General features: G+C 44.1%; 3 protein-coding genes across 6 annotated transcripts in view; 2 read left to right on the top strand and 1 right to left on the bottom strand.

The window, feature by feature from the left end:
- casd1 (CAS1 domain sialic acid O acetyltransferase 1) overlaps nt 1–8,779 on the top strand; it is a 13,871-nt gene extending 5,092 nt beyond the window's left edge. Inside the window, exons 4-18 of the mRNA XM_077008802.1 lie at nt 2,129–2,173; nt 2,271–2,333; nt 2,432–2,476; nt 2,563–2,686; nt 2,781–2,986; nt 3,087–3,509; nt 3,695–3,784; nt 4,111–4,230; nt 4,364–4,520; nt 4,612–4,691; nt 5,189–5,290; nt 5,504–5,644; nt 5,727–5,804; nt 6,045–6,137; nt 6,264–8,779. Of these exons, the coding sequence (XP_076864917.1) occupies nt 2,129–2,173; nt 2,271–2,333; nt 2,432–2,476; nt 2,563–2,686; nt 2,781–2,986; nt 3,087–3,509; nt 3,695–3,784; nt 4,111–4,230; nt 4,364–4,520; nt 4,612–4,691; nt 5,189–5,290; nt 5,504–5,644; nt 5,727–5,804; nt 6,045–6,137; nt 6,264–6,524 (2,028 nt within the window). The 3' untranslated portion in view covers nt 6,525–8,779. The remainder of the gene's footprint in view (nt 1–2,128; nt 2,174–2,270; nt 2,334–2,431; nt 2,477–2,562; nt 2,687–2,780; nt 2,987–3,086; nt 3,510–3,694; nt 3,785–4,110; nt 4,231–4,363; nt 4,521–4,611; nt 4,692–5,188; nt 5,291–5,503; nt 5,645–5,726; nt 5,805–6,044; nt 6,138–6,263) is intronic.
- Nucleotides 8,780–8,908: 129 nt separating this feature from the next.
- On the bottom strand, nt 8,909–18,578 carry sgce (sarcoglycan, epsilon). Of its 4 annotated transcripts, none has more exons than XM_077008807.1 (12): nt 18,441–18,578; nt 15,127–15,249; nt 14,700–14,857; nt 14,399–14,471; nt 14,080–14,278; nt 13,708–13,870; nt 13,204–13,418; nt 12,523–12,549; nt 11,849–12,037; nt 9,965–10,008; nt 9,408–9,445; nt 8,909–9,318 (listed from the first exon to the last, which is right to left on the bottom strand). In XM_077008807.1, the coding sequence occupies exons 1-12, from the start codon at nt 18,475–18,477 to the stop codon at nt 9,268–9,270; spliced, it is 1,317 nt and encodes a 438-aa protein (XP_076864922.1). In that variant the 5' UTR covers nt 18,478–18,578; the 3' UTR covers nt 8,909–9,267. The 4 variants fall into 4 exon arrangements, with proteins under 4 accessions (XP_076864922.1, XP_076864919.1, XP_076864920.1 ...); XM_077008804.1 differs by lacking the exon at nt 18,441–18,578 and adding an exon at nt 17,805–17,961; XM_077008805.1 differs by lacking the exons at nt 12,523–12,549; nt 18,441–18,578 and adding an exon at nt 17,805–17,851.
- The window catches only part of ppp1r9a (protein phosphatase 1, regulatory subunit 9A), a 39,277-nt gene continuing 37,404 nt past the window's right edge, over nt 17,178–19,050 (top strand). Inside the window, exon 1 of the mRNA XM_077008796.1 lies at nt 17,178–17,412. The gene's annotated coding sequence lies outside the window, so the exon portion shown is untranslated. The remainder of the gene's footprint in view (nt 17,413–19,050) is intronic.

Here is a 19,050-nt window from a genome sequence, read left to right on the forward strand (position 1 = left end):
AATTGAGCAGTGTTTCTATGAAGCCAAAAGTCTAAAAAATAGTCTAAAAAGTCACATTGGGTGTTACACTGGAGTTGAATTTAGTCTAGATTATTATGTGCATGGCTTGCAATAGCTTCTTGTTGCATAGCACAACTAGCTGATGACTAGTACGGGTGCCTTGGCTGCTTAAAGGAAACAGACAACCAAGATTCCAGTTGGTAAAAGAACAAACAAATTGAATCACTGAGCACTGGAAAAATATCACCTGGCCACATGAATCCAGATTTCTGTTGTACCGTGCTGATGGGACGGTCAGAACTTGGTGATAACGTATGAATCAATGAGGCCTCCTGTCACGTGTCAACAGTTCAGGCTGGTGGAGGTGAAGTAATGGTGTGGGAATATTGTCTTGGCACAACCTGGCTCCTCTGATGGATGGATGTTTGCATAGTAGGGCTTCCCTAAGCACTCTGGCCAACCACTTTCATCCCTTCATGGCAGGTGTTTATACTATGGAAGAAGGACACGTTCAGCAGGACAGTGCACCTTGTCACAAGCATCATGTTCCAGGAACATGACAGCGTGTTTCCTGGCTTTTATTTCACAAAGATTTCAACCTCTAGTGGATTTCAACACTTAGTGTAACTGCTGCAGTTCTGAAAACCAAAGGACATTCAGTACCCTGCTACAGGGGTTTCCAAACATTTGCAGCTCGTAGCTGTCTTAACTTACTGCTTAACCCACTTGTGGCCCATATGAAAACATTTAATCTAAGCATATGAGTGCTAGGTGTTCAGTGCTGTATTTCCTTAGTTTTGGTTTATGTTTGCTTTTCCCAGTTTTCTTGGCCAAAGATACAATGGCTGCTTTACTTGTAGATTTTCTGGTCTCTGGATCTTTAGTTGGACAGTCCCTGTTTTTTTTTTATTTTTTTTAACAAAAGTATTTTTATTGGCATTTTCTAATTACACAACAAACTTAACACAAATATAAGAACAATAGTAAAGCTAAAAAAAAAAAGAAAAAATTGTATGAAAGTAAGAGAAAAATCCAAACACCCCCCCCCTTCCCTTAAACCCCCTAGTCATGTCTCTTCCATACATATACAGACGATATATGAATATCAGTGCTGTAACCATATAAACAAATATCTCAATAGAGGCAGAGGGCAAAGGGAAAACATAAGTAAATGCAAGTAAATAACAGCAGAATTAAAATATATACATATATATATACACATACATACATGTACATATACATACACATATACATACGAATGTAATATTCTCCAAACTGTTAATTTGAAAGTCAGTTAATCAACAGAGTCCATTTTGTCTATATAAGTCAAAACAGGCCGCCAGGTCGCATTAAATTTACCACTGCAGCCAGACAGAGAGAATCTAATTTTTTCTAATCCTATAAACTGCATCAAGTCATTTAACCAGTTTTTAAAGGTAGGAGGGCTTTTCTCTTTCCATTTTAATAATATAAGTCGCCGTGCCACTAGAGTAGCAAAGGCGGACAGTCCCTGTTTTGAACCATTTATCCACTCAGACTCAGGGGCGCAGATGGCACTGGGGACGGGGGGACATGTCCCCCCCAGATTTGTAGTCACCCCACCCGAAATCTAGCATCTACAAGCATATATATATATATATATATATATATATATATATATATATATATATATATATATTAGGGTGACCAAACGTCGTCCGTCTTTTTTTCAAACATAAGCTTGTGGGCCAAGCCAAAGCAACTTCAACTATATATTTAATGTTCTATTAGCTTTTATTTGTTTTTGACCATTTTTGACCATAAACATCTTTGCAACTTTTTTATGAAGTTATTAAAATGTATTATTTAATGTTTTATATTAATTGCATAAATAATAAATTTCTTTAAAATGATGGGAACTTAAAATGACATGCAAGAAATTAGATTTAGATCTGATTGTAACATGTTACTGTTGAAACATGCCAAACCAAAAGGTAAAGGGAATGTGCATAACTGGCTATTTGGGATTACATGTACTTTAAATATGTATAGATAAACAGCATACTCTAGCCTGATCATGAAGATTTAAAAATGTTTTTCCTGTCCTTTTATTTATTTATTTATTTATTTATTTTGATGACCCTGCCAGCATGAAAACATTGCATTCGGGGATAGGGAGTCCTCTATGAATGTGGTGAGTTTATTCTCAGGTTGCATTCTTGTTTTATAGTAATAGAAATGTAGCTCACTAGAGCTTCTGAGAGGCAAAGGATAAATGTGCTGTTTTACAGGATTTCCTGTGGTATGCAGAAGTGAATAATTCCGTGAAGGGGCAGTTGATGTCCTGGACAGAGGTAAAGGCAAACAGACACATCTGTGTCTGATCGTTGTTGTCTGACATTATTGGTGACGGAGTGTACTACAGTGGTTCTCTGATCATTTATTATTACAGAGGCCCTCTGCTAAACCAGATGTTGTGGTCATTGGTGCAGCTACGGTAAGTCGGTGATCCACTGCCTGCATTTGAGGATGCTGTTGTTAGCACTGTTTCTCTAATGTATAAACTTTGTATTATTTGCCCAGTGGTCCATCAAACTGCACAGTGGTAGCAGCGAGACACTCCTTCAATACAAAGCAAACCTCACATCTATAGCAGCCCCACTGGAAAAACTGACTGAGCACAGCGACGTGTATTGGGTTTTACAAGGTTCGTTTCATACCGGAAGACAGAGTCACGTAATTCGGAATCAATCGGCCAAAAGAGCTGGTTAATTCGTTGCTTATTTCTTGTGCTTTCGTAGATCCTGTAAATGTGGAGAAGCTGAGTGAGAATCGGAAGATGATAACAAACGAGCAGATAGATCTGTATAACGCAGCGGCGCTCGCTGCTCTGAGCAGCAAGAGGAACACCAGAGTGAAGTTCCTGGGGGCTTCACGGCAGGCCGCCATGGAGACAATCACCCAGTCTGTGGATGGGCTGCACCTCCCTGAGGGCACGAGGAACGTGGTAGGATCATTAGCTGGGACACCGCGCTGCTCGAAACGCTGATGTAAAACCCGTTTCGTTCATCAAGGCTGTGTGGTTTGTTGCTGTGCTCTTCCTTTAGGGTGCCATGGTCCTGATGAATTCTGTGTGTAACAAGATCCTGAAGCCCATTGATGGCTCGTGCTGTCAGAGCGTTCCTCCTCTGAGCGTCCTGCAGAAGCTGGCGGCAGGACTGTTCCTGGTGGCTGGCGTCTGCCTCCTGGTCCTCCACTTGCTAGGCTACAGCAGACATCGCAAGAGCAGGCCTGCTCCCGACGTGGAGAGCGGAGAGGAGAAGAAGCCTCTCACTGCTGCAGTTCCACTCAGCCTACAGGACGCGTTACAGTCTGTCTGCAAGATGGGCGTGATCATGCTGTACTTTTACCTATGTGACCGAGCAGACCTGTTCATGAAGGAGCAGAAGTTCTACACACACTCCACCTTCTTCATTCCGCTCATCTATATATTTGTGCTGGGGATCTTCTACAACGAGAACAGCAAAGAGGTTAGTGGGCGCGCTCTCAAGCCAACAGAGATTTTTGTCCACGCTGAAATCTTACTTGCCTTGTTTCCTTTTGACAGTTTAGACAATGAAATCACACATTAAGTAAAGTGCAACTACAAAGTGGAGAAATCCATGTGCTCGTGTAAGGTTCTGTTTGTGAAGAAGAGACCGTTTCACTTTTCCAGACCAAACTGCTGAACAGAGAGCAAACAGATGAGTGGAAAGGCTGGATGCAGCTAGTCATTCTCATCTATCATATATCTGGAGCCAGTGCTGTAAGTTCCTATGAAATACATTAATGCATTATGAATCAGAGAAGTATGTTCCTGTGAAATAATGCGTTCCACACACTATAAATCCTACATCTGTAGCCAGTGCTATAAGTGTCTGTGTTACCACACTGTAGATCACATATCTGAATTCAGTGCTTTTAAGTTCCTATGAAATACATTAATAAATTCACCGTAATATTATTAGTCATATATCTGTCTATCGTATATATCTCAAGCTAGAGCTGTAGGTTCTTGTGAAATAAATAAATGAAATAAATTCAGCACATTGATCTCCAAGTTTGCCCTGTGCTCTTGTGTTTTTCATGCAGTTCATACCTGTGTACATGCATGTGAGGGTCCTGGTGGCAGCGTATCTCTTTCAGACCGGATATGGCCACTTCTCCTTCTTCTGGTTAAAGGGAGACTTTGGACTTTACAGAGTGTGCCAGGTAATTGTATCCAACCTCCATGTATTCAGTATCTTTACCACTGTTGATTTGTTTTGCTGTGTCGACCTCTTGATTGAACTTCCTCACATAAACTGTAATAGTATGCCATAAAGATTAGGTGGTTTTTCTTTAGGTGCTCTTCAGACTCAATTTCCTTGTGGTGGTACTCTGCCTTGTCATGGACAGACCATACCAGTTCTACTACTTTGTGCCTCTGGTTACCTTTTGGTTTGTGGTCATCTACGGCACAATGGCCATGTGGCCACAGATTCTTCAGATCAAAGCTAATGGTAATAACTCCCATTGAACATCAAACGTTTTCTGGTCATTTGGACCAAGGGGTTTGTGCAAATAGTCCAGTGTTGCTTGTGTATGTTGCAGGTAGTGGGTTCTGGCACCTGGCACTTTTACTGAAACTGTTAGGCTTACTTCTCTTCATCTGCTTCTTTGCATACTCACAGGTAAGCTGAGGTAAACGGGTAAACCGCCAAAAACGATGGCTAAGAATGCTTATTATTATGATTGTTATATGATTATATACTATTATATGATTATATTATATGATAATAATCATTATTATTAATCTGCCTCACTTTCTATCATGTAGTAAACAGGGCAGTTTGTTGTCAGCTGCTCAATGACATGGCACGTATCTCAATTCAACGTTCATTAAAAAGATACAGTGCACAATAAAAACCAAAAATAGAATTGCTCCCTGTAAGCCTGAATGTACATATCTCTGCTTTAGCCTCAGCCTTATCAACACAGAAGTCAGCTCTTTCACCATATTTATGATTGTTAGACATGGAGGGTATCAGGTCTTGCATCTATAGGATAATAATTTGAATAGCCTATAAAATACATTACTGTATTCACGTATTGTGTAGATCAAATAATAATGTAACTGTTTCTTCGTTTTGAGCACACCCCTAATCCTGAGCATGTTGTGTCCTCGTAGGGACTTTTTGAGAGGGTTTTCTCTGTGTGGCCTATTTCCAAACTCTTTGAGCTGCAAGGAAGCATCCATGAGTGGTGGTTTAGGTGGAAACTGGACAGATTTGTAAGTCAAATGTGAATTTCCACCAAATTCTGTACCTTACTATATAATGGAGAGAACTTGTAATGTCAATATAACAATAATGTTGATAATATTATTGGTCTATATATTATAATGTGACAGTTATTGCCACAATCTTGCATAATGATAACAATGTTATGATATGCTTGTATAATTCCACAGTTCATTTGACACTGTTGCACATTTGCATTGCAGGCTGTGTTCCATGGGATGCTCTTCGCCTTTCTTTATCTAGTTCTGCAGAAATGCCAGATTCTGTCTGAAGGCAAAGGAGAACATCTGTTCTCCAACAAGATTACCAACTGCCTGCTGTTCATATCAGTAGTCTCGTTTATTGTAAGTATAATATGGCCGCCGGGGTGTCACTCCTGCTTCCGTTTTATTTGTGCCTCAACGTGACTTGTTTCTCTTCTTACAGACATATTCCATATGGGCTAGTAGCTGTAAAAATAAGACGGAATGCAATGAAATGCATCCCTATATTTCAGTGGTGCAGGTGAGCTCCAGGTGTTCAGACCCGAGTCACTCTCGTCCTTCAGTTAATCTGGCCCTCGAGCCCTGAACGTGTCTCAGAGGTGTAATAGATAACTTATCTGTATCTTATCTCCTAATGCTAACATGCCCTGCAGCTAAGTCGACACGTTGCTTTTTAAGGAACGTTAGTTCTGTGAAGGCGGTCCGGTGGATCAGGCGTGTTATCTGCCTTTCACCATGCTCCCTTTATTTCGACCTGCAGATTCTGGCGTTTGTTCTAATCAGGAACGTTCCTGGTTACTGCCGCTCTCTCTATAGCTCCTTTTTTGCATGGTTTGGGAAGATCTCATTAGAGGTATGATGCAAATATAACTCATTTTCAACCTAAATCCTTCTGTATGGCAGATATAAAACGTGCTGAACACTGCACTCCTTTGACTCTAACATTGTGCTCTTCATCATCAACCCCCTCCTCCTCCAGCTCTTCATCTGTCAGTACCACATATGGCTGGCGGCAGACACCAAGGGCATCCTGGTGCTCATTCCCGGAAACCCCTCCCTCAACATCATCATCAGCACCTTCATCTTTGTGTGCGTGGCCCATGAGATTTCACAGATCACCAATGACCTAGCCCAGGTGGCCATTCCTAAAGAGAGCAGCGCCCTGCTGAAGAGACTGCTGGCTGTAGCCCTCTTCCTTGGGCTCACCGTACTGTCTGGCAGTGGGCAGACCGGCCACTAGGGGAGCCGGACCTTTTCCTGGCTGTAGCCTTTCACAAAAAAGCCTCACGTAAGCTGAGAATTTTGAGCCGGACCTTTCTAGAATTCTTAATGTTTTAAGAACAGACTCTATTTTTTGCTCCCCAGACTTGTGGATGGCACTATGCTATATACTGAATTCAAACGTCACATCTAGGAACAAGGCCCATGGTGCACTACTGACCTACATTGAAGCTTTGTTCACAGTGGACCCAGATTTTATGAGGACCTCCAGGCAGAAGCATACCGTAATATTGCATTTGTGTGACTATTGAGACCTGCTCTTTGGTTAAGACCAAGGCTGACGCTGAAATTGGTGAAGCCCTGAAACAGCTTGCTTTCTGTCCGCATGTCTTTTAGTCTGTATTTGTTATCTGTACAGTATTTAATGATTTAAATTAAGTTTATTTTCTACAGGGTTGTCTTGGCGTCACCTTCTTGTGTCATGGTCGGTTTTTCTTTCGCCATTCTTCTTATGTTATATTCCTCCCTGACGACTGAAAGTGAAATGACAGAAGAGAGGAGTGTTTTTTTCACTTTTTCACACCTCATGCAGTAGGCAACTCAGCATACGCCAACTTTTGGGACTCCTGAGAAACTACACGTCACAAGCCAATTCATTTCAGTGTAAACCACTACTGTGAACTCTTTGTAAGGTTTTAACTAATGCTTTCAGATATTATTCTGAACTGAAAATGGACACAAACATTTATAGTCCAACAACATGGAGAGTGAAAGGTTATTGCATGGACTACTGAAAGACTATCTCAAATATCTCAAGACTGTATCTCAAGACTGCAGAACTGTCTTAAATGGTCAGACAATTTGTTCCTCTATTTATTATCCTTTTTTCTGCAAAAAATGAAAATACTTCAGCTAAGAAGAGTAAATCTGCAAGACTAAGGCTAGGGATTCATTACAGGACATAGCTTTACCACAGAGGATGTTCAGAAGGGTTTACAAGGAGCTTATAGGAGTACAGAACTTGGCTTGGTGAGTGCGTTTATAATAGTGGTTGTTTTTTGTTGTTTTTGTTTGTTGTTATATAACAGCCAAGCTTTCTGTCCTATGTATTGCAGCTTTTATCTTTCCGTTGTGCTGAACTAACCCTGTGTTGACTGTGGTGTGGTTCGTTTACTGTGTGGCTGCACTGAGTAGGATGCTCCCCCAATCCTAAAAGCTACTAGCAGGGACTCCAGAGCCCCAGCACTGAACTGCAACACTGAAGACGGGGGATGAACGGCGTTCCCAGAGACAGCCCTCTGAAGGCCAGAAATAAAATAAGAAAATAGCTCTCTGAAGACCTCAATGTTTTGTGTTTTAAATGTCCATTAGAGTTCAATCCTTATTTAAATGTTGGTGTCTAATAATCGCATTTTTAAAAGCTGTAAATGTTACCTTAAATAATCCATTGGTAAATACTATAAATCTGGTGTACACACTCTCATGAGACTGAGAGCAGACTTTTGTTTTTATATTGCCGAGTTTATTAATTGGTTGTGATGCTGGAGCACTCGTGGAGCCAAAGCTGCCTCACACATGCTTGGCTATTAAATTGGCTTATGCCGTTGAACTAAGGCTGTGTTCATCTGATCTGCCTTAGTGTTTCTCTGTTTGCATATATCTGATCAGCTTGAGACAGCTATATGCACAGGTTTTATAGTACAGTTGCTTGTGGAACAAAATAGAGCTGTCCTCAACTGTAAAAGCAGAATGAACATGTGCTCAACTGTGTAAATAGTTTGCTTGTTGTACCACAGAGGTAACTGAAATGTTCTTTTTCCAAGAGCCAAAGGCTTGAAATATGACTGATCATAGGCTTATTAAGTGTTCAGAATGTTTTACCATAGCGTCTTGTCATAGAGTTGTTTCACACCGCAGATATTCAGGATCTGCACTATTTAAGTATCCTCTTCCATTCTTGGAAGACAGCCTTGCTAAAAGCAAAGAGGAATCTTCTCTCTAAAGTGAATGATGGCGTTTGAACTGAATAGCTCCAATTAGAATTCTCTTTACTGCTATAATGATCCAGTAGACATTGTAAATGTTTGGATTTTTAATACTTTGTACATATTAAATGTTTTGTATAGTTTAGTTTTGTCATGTTTAAAGACGCAATCCATACCCCGTATGCTCTCATGTAAAGCCAATGTAAATATTTCAGTTATGTCCTGAAATGTGAAATCTATTTTCATTTGGAAATACATTTATGTTGTACAGTCATTGTTGGTGATAAACACCTTAATGAAAATGTTTCATACTGAGTTTTTACCAGCAGCTTCGTATCAGGACAGCTCTGGTGCACACTCATTAGCATATATCACAATATATTCCAGAACTAGCTCACTTGAAACCAGGAGCAGAAAATGGTTTTATATCGACAAGTTTATTAATTTATCAAAACATCTTTACTAATGTACGAGGACAAAAAAATAAAGTTGTGTGTTCAACAAACACTATCAGAAAACGATGAAAGTGTTCAAGCCTGTGAGTCCCTTTAAATGTGTTTCTCTAAATGGAGTTTTGCTTCTGAAGTGAAAAGAAATATTTCAAAGGCAAAGGCATTGTTACATTTGTTAGCTGAACTCCAGCTGCAGTTTTGATTAGAGTACACTTGACCTGCACTGTTCTGACACACATACACAGGTCCACACAGCTAGCGCATGCGTTTGGCACAAAGTCGCAACACGAAGTACGCGGCTAAAGCAGTGAGGTGAGAAATCTCGTCACAGGTTTGAAGCTTCAGCCACTTTCCTCTCTTCAGGAATACCATTTACCTACAAGGAGAAAACACAGACATTCAAAACTACAAAACTCCCCACACATGATGCCGCACACCACTGCACGTTCGATTTATAATACTTGCCTCCAGCCGTCGGAACGTGGACATACTGTAATTATCTCCTTTGTTAGCAGTAAACGAACGAACAAAACATTAGATGACAGCAGATTCTGAACGAAGCGATTGTAATTCACTAGTGTGTACGCTGGGGTGTAGCAGAGCACGGTTCAATGAGCTACATGTGTGATTAAACAAGTAATGGAGCTTTTATTAACAAGTCGGCCTCCTCTGAGTGGATGTCAGTGTGAATAATCACACTCTCCCCCTTCCACTGAGTGCTTACACCATTTCAGGAAACATAAGTGGTGCAAATGTGACCAGGGCACACAGCCAGCTAGAACCATTAGGAAGGCCATTTAGAAACAACCGGGTTGATGTTCGTAGCCTTTAGCTAAATTAAATTTATAAAATGTGGGTCATATGCCCAAAATGGCATCTTGATATTCAGATGAAATGAGTAATAAATTAATGAAAGAAAATCACTAAGAGCTGCTGTATGACAGTAAGTTGTTCTCATGCATACAGGTTCTGTACCTTGAATGTTACATGCAATACAACCCATGAGGCTGGTGCATACATACCTGAAGGCTGTTGCTGTGGTATCTGGATTTGATTTTGAAGATTTCTGTGAAAAGAAACACAGCCTTACTAGTACAAATATCCATCTCAAATGATGGTTCCTGAGATCAAAATTAGCTTCTGTTAATAATTTTGTGGTTAATGCTCTTATAGTCAGAAACACATAGTTCTGAGTACTTTTTATTTTTTTATTTTTATTAAGACCTCTGGAATTCAAAGATGTGGAAAACTCCATCAGCAGCTGTGGGCAGTGCATCAGGGCAGGGCAGGAAGACGTCAGGACAGACCACAGAGGGGGCAAGGGAGATGTCTGGACAGAGTTTAGAGGGGGTGAGGGAGACATCTGGACAGAGGGTAGAGGGGGCGAGGAAGACGTCTGGACAGAGTGTAGAGGGGGTGGGGGAGACTCACGTCTGGACAGAGTGTAGAGGAGGCGAGGAAGACGTCTGGACAGAGTGTAGAGGGGGCGAGGAAGACGTCTGGACAGAGTGTAGAGGGGGCGAGGAAGACGTCTGGACAGAGTGTAGAGGGGGTGAGGGAGACGTCTAGACAGAGTGTAGAGGGGGTGAGGGAGACTCACGTCTGGACAGAGTGTAGAGGGGGCGAGGGAGACGTCTGGACAGAGTGTAGAGGGGGCGAGGAAGACGTCTGGACAGAGTGTAGAGGGGGTGAGGGAGACGTCTGGACAGAGTGTAGAGGGGGTGAGGGAGACGTCTGGACAGAGTGTAGAGGGGGTGAGGGAGACGTCTGGACAGAGTGTAGAGGGGGCGAGGAAGACGTCTGGACAGAGTGTAGAGGGGGTGAGGGAGACGTCTAGACAGAGTGTAGAGGGGGTGAGGGAGACTCACGTCTGGACAGAGTGTAGAGGGGGCGAGGGAGACGTCTGGACAGAGTGTAGAGGGGGTGAGGGAGACTCACGTCTGGACAGAGTGTAGAGGGGGTGAGGGAGACTCACGTCTGGACAGAGTGTAAAGGGGGTGAGGGAGACGTCTAGACAGAGTGTAGAGGGGGTGAGGGAGATTCACGTCTGGACAGAGTGTAGAGGGGGTGAAGGAGACTCACGTCTGGACAGAGTGTAAAGGGGGTGAGGGAGACGTCTGGACAGAGTGTAGAGGGGGCGAGGGAGACGTCTGGACAGAGTGTAGAGAGGGTGAGGGAGACGTCTGGACAGAGTGTAGAGGGGGTGAGGGAGACGTCTGGACAGAGTAGAGAGGGTGAGGGAGACGTCTGGACAGTGTAGAGGGGGTGGGGGAGACACGTCTGGACAGAGTTTAGAGGGGGTGAGGGAGACGTCTGGACAGAGTGTAGAGAGGGTGAGGGAGACGTCTGGACAGAGTGTAGAGGGGGTGAGGGAGACTCACGTCTGGACAGAGTGTAGAGGGGGCGAGGGAGACGTCTGGACAGAGTGTAGAGGGGGTGAGGGAGATTCACGTCTGGACAGAGTGTAGAGGGGGTGAGGGAGACGTCTGGACAGAGTGTAGAGAGGGTGAGGGAGACGTCTGGACAGAGTGTAGAGGGGGTGAGGGAGACGTCTGGACAGAGTGTAGAGAGGGTGAGGGAGACTCACGTCTGGACAGAGTTTAGAGGGGGTGAGGGAGACGTCTGGACAGTGTAGAGGGGGTGAGGGAGATGTCTGGACAGAGTGTAGAGGGGGTGGGGGAGACTCACGTCTGGACAGAGTGTAGAGGGGGTGGGGGAGACTCACGTCTGGACAGAGTGTAGAGGGGGTGAGGGAGACTCACGTCTGGACAGAGTGTAGAGGGGGTGGGGGAGACTCACGTCTGGACAGAGTGTAGAGAGGGTGAGGGAGACTCACGTCTGGACAGAGTTTAGAGGGGGTGAGGGAGACGTCTGGACAGAGTGTAGAGGGGGTGAGGGAGACTCACGTCTGGGTCTGCATGAGTGGCATGCTGGTGCTCTCGTAGCTGTCCGGGTGGATGGGAGGCACCACCTCGCCACTCACAGGGTTAAAGACGGGCAGTGTGGAGAGAGGCCAGGAGATCTCACGGTGTTTGGACATGGTGCGCAGCTCCTTCGTGGACTTCTGGATGGAGCTGTGGTGCACCAGCTGAATGCTGGGAAGAAAGAGGAACAGCGAAAAGCTAAGCCATACAAATATGGACACGGGGCGCTGTGAATTTAACAAGCATGCTTCGTCGTATACGCACAACGTCAACATTCGATGGCTACGTCACACCGCACAACCTATGGAGCATGTAGGAGGCGGAGGAACAAACGTGCCTCTGCCAGTCATGTCGTTTGGCAAGAACGCCACACGTTCTGCACACGTCCACATTTCACCCTTTCTCCCCATATGTTTATGTTTTACCATAAGGTCATGTGTTCACTGCCACTAGATTAGAACCCCTGGCTCTGTCCCTTTCAGCAGCTGCCCAGCCAGATGACCACATGGTGTCTTTATGAATGACTGAGATGGATATGGAAATGTCACCATGAGAGAGGACTAAGGGAGCATAAAATGTGAGGAAGCAAATAAAAGAATCGCCTGAGAGAGAAAACAACAGAGAAAAGAAAAAAACACAGGAGAGGAAACACTTACTCTGGTGTGTGCATGTTTCTTTTTTCCCTAGAAACAAAACAAAATGTCTGAATTAAATACTAATATTAATAGTTTATAGACAACCACACAAAAGGGGAGTCATGTCACATGGGAGGGAGATGGAGAGAGGTGGATGGGGTGGTGTTGGGGGCGCGTTCAGGCAGCAGTGCCTCTGTTGAGGCAGCAGGGCGGCGCTGTGAACTGCACTTCCTGTAGATGGTATGACGTGCTCCCTGAGATGGCTCTGATGTGATAGGACGCAGCCCTTGACCCGAGTGTGCTTGTATATGAAAACGTGATGGAGCATCAAACATGAGGTTGGCTGAGGATGATGAGCTGCGTTTGGCCAGGGTTGTAAAGCCTGTGCTTCTAGACCTCCTCACTGCAACACCCAGGAGCTACCCATCAATCCAGTGCTATAATAAATCCATTCTAGAGTTTGAAGACCCATCTCCCCTGGATCTCAGTACACTCGAAAGCATGAGTGTCAAAACACATAACATACAGAGTGTGCAGGATGTCCTGTAAACTACAGGCCTAACGATAATGATTCAAATCTCTTTTGTGAAGGGGTTGCTGTAGATCTGCTAGTCGCTCTTCTACATTAGAACACTGGTAAGTGTGTGTGTGTGTGTGTGTGTGTGTGTGTGTGTGTGTTTTACTGAGGCATCATGCACTTACACCCCTTCCCGACGGCAGCACATGGAATAACCCAGGATGACAAAGAGGACGAGGGCGACAGCACACGGAACAGCCAGCGTGACCAGGAAGTCAGCAAAATAGTCTCGACTCTTCAGTGACTCTGAGGGTGGATTGTACTCCCCGATGTCTGGCAGGACTCCCGTGCCCGGATCTGGGCGGCTGTTATGCACAGGGACAACTTTGGTGATGTCAACCTAGAACACGGCAGGGTAAGGGGAAAAAAATGAATCATTCAAAATATTTCAATAACATATCTTCATATTTTACCACTTGGATATATGTTTTAAAATCAACAGTTTGATTTAAGCACATTCGAATGAACTCGAGTGAAACTTTACAAGTATAAAACGACATGATTACGCAACATTCGCATCTGTTTTCCAGAACCGGAACGGAATCCTTTATGCTATCAAATGTCCTGCAGTGCTGTGGTCCTGTGACAGGACGCGGTGACGCTGGAGACTGGGGGGAGGGGAGTCTCACCAGGGAGATCTTGCACCAGTCAATGTGGAACTGCATGCGGAACTTCTTGTCACAGGTAATGACGGGCTCCATCTCCTGACTGCAGCGGAGCTGGTTCTGAGGTGTCTCCACCTCACGCAGGCACGAGGAGAAGGGGACATCAGCTCCCACCATCACATACACACTGCACACACACACACACACACACACACACACACGCAATTCAGCACAGCCTGGCCCTGCTCCTTCTTAAATGCATAACACATATATTTCATACCCTAGGAGGATGTAATAAGAATGGTTATGTATATTGTGGCATTATAGCATTTTTCAGAGTGGTATAATGTGGTATTATTGATGTCCCTGTTCTGGAGCTGTGTGGTGAGACCTCACCCCTCCTTCAGGTTGTTAATGGGCAGGGGTACTCGACCACCACGGTCCAGCGCTGACGTGATGTTGATGGCATTGAGCCTCTCGGGCTGCCACACGTTCTTTACTGCCCCCAGGAAGTCTCCCAGGACCTCACTGGCTAACATCTCCTCCACATTCATGTTTTTAATGTAGAACTCCGCCTGGTAGGGTAAAGGGAATTCTGAGAGAGAGAGAGAGAGAGAGAGAGAGAGAGAGAGAGTTGGATCCATTGAGTTTTGAGATGGCTTAAACACTGTCTATTACTTTAGCTTTTATAGGGCATCTTCCCCCAGAACCCTACCTTCTGTGCCCATGATATTTATGACCAGATTGTGCCTGGCTGTTTCAAAAGTGCGTCTGTTGTAAGCAGTAATCTATAACACACCAAGGGATACAGGTCCAGCTCACATCACTTTCCATGTATAGCACAATGCAGTTCATTCAAAGACAGAAAGGAACAGTGTCAGAACAACAAATCCAGTGTGAACCTACTTAAAGTCAACACAATGATATATTCATACAAACATCAAACATGCTAATAACTAATCCAGCAGTAGGCTGAGCTGGATACAGCCGCAGCAGACATAAACACTCAGTCCCACCTCGATAACGGTGGCCTTGCCCACGTGCTCAGCTGTTGGGGACCCGTATAGCACCCCATCGCTGTGTGGGGTCCTCTGTATGTAACGCAGCCACCTCGGCCTGTCAGGGTAGCCCTTCAGGTTGGTGTTAAAGGTGATGGGATCATTGCTGGTGTCCCCTGTGAATCCGTTTTAGTTAAAAGCAATGAAGAGTTAACCTGTGACTTCTATCCAATAGTCTATTTCTGTATCTGACATTTTTAGCAATTGTTCTACATCTGCGTCCTGGTGCTGCTTGAGGACATGTCCTTCACGGAGACACTCTCTGGCATTTCATAAAATTAAGGACAATAAAAGAAATCGGACCAGCAAGCTTGTTCTGCACAGAGCCTGAGTGAATACCTCAACAGAAAGAATGTTTTTTTGGGGTAGAGGGTCCACACATTACCTGGTTTTGGATAGGGGGGAAATTCTCCTTTGAAGTATTCTCTCTCCAGCACGTGGACGAACAGCACCCCCGCTGAAGGGTAGACATTCCGGTCCGCATGTGACCGCGAAATGATGGTTATCACTGGAGGGAAAGACAAAGAGGGACTGAACTGTAATCACCGTGGGAGTCACAAACACCCAGAGAGTGCTGGGTACAGGAAAAAAAATCTTTGAAAAAACAAGATCTAACAGTAATCTAGAAACAACATGGAAAAATATTCTGAACTACCTTACCTTACACCCTTCCAATATGAATAACCCTTAAAAATATATGCCCAATGAAAACAAAGCCTTGGTCTCCTGTTCCTGTTGGGTTGGCAAAGATTAGGCACCTACTTCTATTCTTTAGTACAAAATGGGACACTTCTCACTCCTGTCATTATCACGAAGCTGAAGTGTTTGCACACCGCCATCATGTCCTCCACACAGGCACACGTCTTCTTCCTCTACCCAGGTTTACTCAAACGTTACTTCATCAACTATATATATTATATTCTATCAATGATGAGGTGATGGATGGAATTCTTACAAGCTACAATTCTTACAAGCCAAAACCTCCACACATTCCAGGTCTGTGGTTCTTTACAGCCTCAAATGCCAAACACCTCCTCCCACCATCTGTGAAAGCGATATTTAAATCCACTCATTTTGGTGAGAAATTTAACTAAGAAAAAGTGCACACACACACACACACACACACACACACACAGGCACACACACACGCACGCGCACACAGGCACACGCAAACAGGCACACACAGGCACACACACAGGCACACACACGCACACATAGGCACACGGCCCTCAAACAGATTCCATTTCGGTGTAAAGTGGCAGCCTCTGAAATGGTTTACTTCGTGCTGCCAGTGGGGGGCGACGTGATCCACTGCTCTTTCCTCAGCCATGCCTGTCTCAGTCTTTCCTCTCCCTCTCCCTCTCCCATCCAGTCTGTGGGTGGGAGCTTATTTTACTGCAGAGTGCAGAGTGATGGAGAGGAGAGGAGCAGGGCCTCCAGCTATCAAACAGCTCCCAGTACACTGTAGCACCCACCAAGACCCACTGCTTTTGGGAAGCTATTCTTACACCACACAGTACATTCCATGCTGTTAAACTAGTTAGGTGTGAGCAAGCAAAAGTGTCCACATTCTGCGTTAAAACAGCACTGGATTACGTGCATGGACAGACATCACACTGACACTGCTATTGTGTTCTCGCTAAATTTTAGGGCCTGTGTCACTGAGAATCAGACAGAGGCAGTTACGTGCAGACAGACAGTACCAAAGCACTGCCTTCTGTCCTAATGTTGCTAGGCTCGAACAATTACTTAAACTATCAGTGACTTTATGAAGGCAATTCTTTATTTGTGTTATCAGGAAATAGCTTGTCAAACAAGTAATTAATGCACATCACAATACAAAATAGAATACACACACATACATACACACACAAAGCACTGGTAAACAGCTGAATCATAAATAGTTCATCTACTGAACAGCTGAATCACAAATGGTTGGCTAGAGGCAAGTGCTGGTATTGATTTGTTTTGTGATTGGTGTGAGATGTGCTGGGCTGTGCTGGGGGGGGGGGGGGGGGGGTGTGAGGGGGTGGACGGTTCTCCCTGGATTACCATGCCACGCTGCTAAGTGTTCATCCCAACAACAGCGTTAGCAATGAAACCCTGGCATGGGGGCTCTAAAACAATCTGTCCACAGAAACACAAGGCCGCCTGGAGGTGATGACCACCACCCTATTCTAATGGATCAGCCATTAATGGTTAATGTCAAACTGATGCCACAGGCTAATGTGAATGTTTCTCTCTCTCTCTCTCGCTCACACACACACACACACGCACACACACAAATAAAATGCATAATTCAGGTGAGTCCCTCAGTAGAAATGGCTAACTCTAGCTTGTGCTTTTACAGGTCGACCTTGAGCGGGCCCTATGTCATCAATTACATGTCTTGGAAGAACAGTACCGAGTTGTCCCACTGAACAGCCAAATCATCTTTGCAATGGTTTTCGCTTTTCCGGTCAGGGGAAACTCATGTGCTTCCCTGTTCTCAACAGAGAAGCAGAGGATCATGGGAGTCTGCTATAGATATTACTCTGTGTGTTCAAAGTACTCTTGCCTGGAAGTGAAAGTTACCCATGAAACTGGGTCAGTCTGGCATCACTGGGCAGCCGGGAATCATGAAGGTGCAGAGGACGGATCTTCTTTACCCAAGCTGAAGGCCAAGACTCAGGTAACAAGGGATTTTAGCAGTATTTTTAAATGCAATTTCCTTTATTTTGTAAAACTATAAAACGTACTCTAAAGATTGCCTAATGTACTGAAACCTGCAACGTTCTGCTGATGACACCTAAACGTTAGCTACATTACTGTATAGTCATGGGAGTCAGAGTGTCAAGCGCCCTTGCAGTGTGGATATCCAAAGACATTGATCTTGAACAAGACCTTGTTCGAGTTTATTGCATAAACGTAGACGAAAACAGCATAGCATGACGATTCAGCAGTTTTGCAGGTGTTAAAAATCCCCACAAGCTTTGCATATAAGAGCAGCAGAAGAATCAGTGTAGCGTCTCGGTGTCATGAGGGTAAGTGGGGTTACACGTGGAGCAGCTGACTCTCACTCACCGCCCATATGAGAGACAGATCTCTGTTTGGAGTCGACTAGAGCCAGGATCTGACTATGTCCTTCACAGTTATACACATTTTTGACAAGGGCAGAATGTACAACACAATAAGAATTATCGTGACCACATTCAAGTAACTTCATGCAAAAGAAAAAGAGAATTTACCCGAATATACATAAAGGATAATTGGGTTTTATTTCTGATTTGTTTATGACTAGACAAATACATATAAACCAGACAAGCATCGTGGATAAACACCCTATTCAATTGTTTTCTCTGCTGCACACCAAACGATAACATCATGGCCTTAGTGTCTATAATAGAAAAAAATCTTTGTCTTTGCAAGCTTCAGCTAGAGAGCGAGTAACTAACGTTTCATATTGTTCTCTACATATATAACCTAGTGATCCAGCGAGTCACTGTTTTATCATTTATCCATATTGTTCTCTACATATGTAACCTAGTGATCCAGCGAGTGTTTTATCATCTAACCTGTAGGTAGCGGACACACCACGTACGACCCGCACTGGGTGTCATTCCCCCGTTAGCTAGCTTAGCTGCCGTTAGCTACACGTCCGTCTTTCAGCGCAAAACGGTGTACATTTGGTTACTACTGTTGATTCAAACGATTACCTACCCAATATAAGCGTCACGAAAACGCACACCGAGTCCATGGTTCCCTGGGGGCGACGAGCATTTACATTACAGATGAGATTTGTTCCGATGGTACCCGGAGTTTGGCGGCCATACGCATCTCCCCCACCCCGCTCGAGCCCTCCCGCCTCCTCCCGCACGCGCTGTGGGCGCGTGCTGTCCGCTAGTTGGTGGGAACATCTGGCGCAGACGGTGGAAATTCAGAAGCCCTAATTTATACGGAATATCTGAGAGCGGAGGCCGAAGGGGACAACGCCCAACAGCAATGTATGGAAGACAGAAGAATATTTTGTTGATATATATATATATATATATATATATATATATATATATATATATCTTGTTAAAAGCTGCAACTCTTATTTCAACGTTTCTGTTCTGTCCGATTGAGGGTGCCGATTGGTTTATGAGAGTGTTCAATATGCTGGAAATATATAAATAAATGAAGAATGTTAATGTTTGGAATTCTCACTGGACAGAATCATGCAACCCCCTTTTTCGGATATCTTTAAATGCCACTGAGCATTAGTCTACTCCCACACCCATCAGTGTCCATAAGCTCTAACGCGTACAATGAGATGTTCTACTACATC

The sequence above is a fragment of the Brachyhypopomus gauderio genome, chromosome 6 (genome assembly GCF_052324685.1).
Source record: "Brachyhypopomus gauderio isolate BG-103 chromosome 6, BGAUD_0.2, whole genome shotgun sequence".
Taxonomy (NCBI): domain Eukaryota; kingdom Metazoa; phylum Chordata; class Actinopteri; order Gymnotiformes; family Hypopomidae; genus Brachyhypopomus; species Brachyhypopomus gauderio.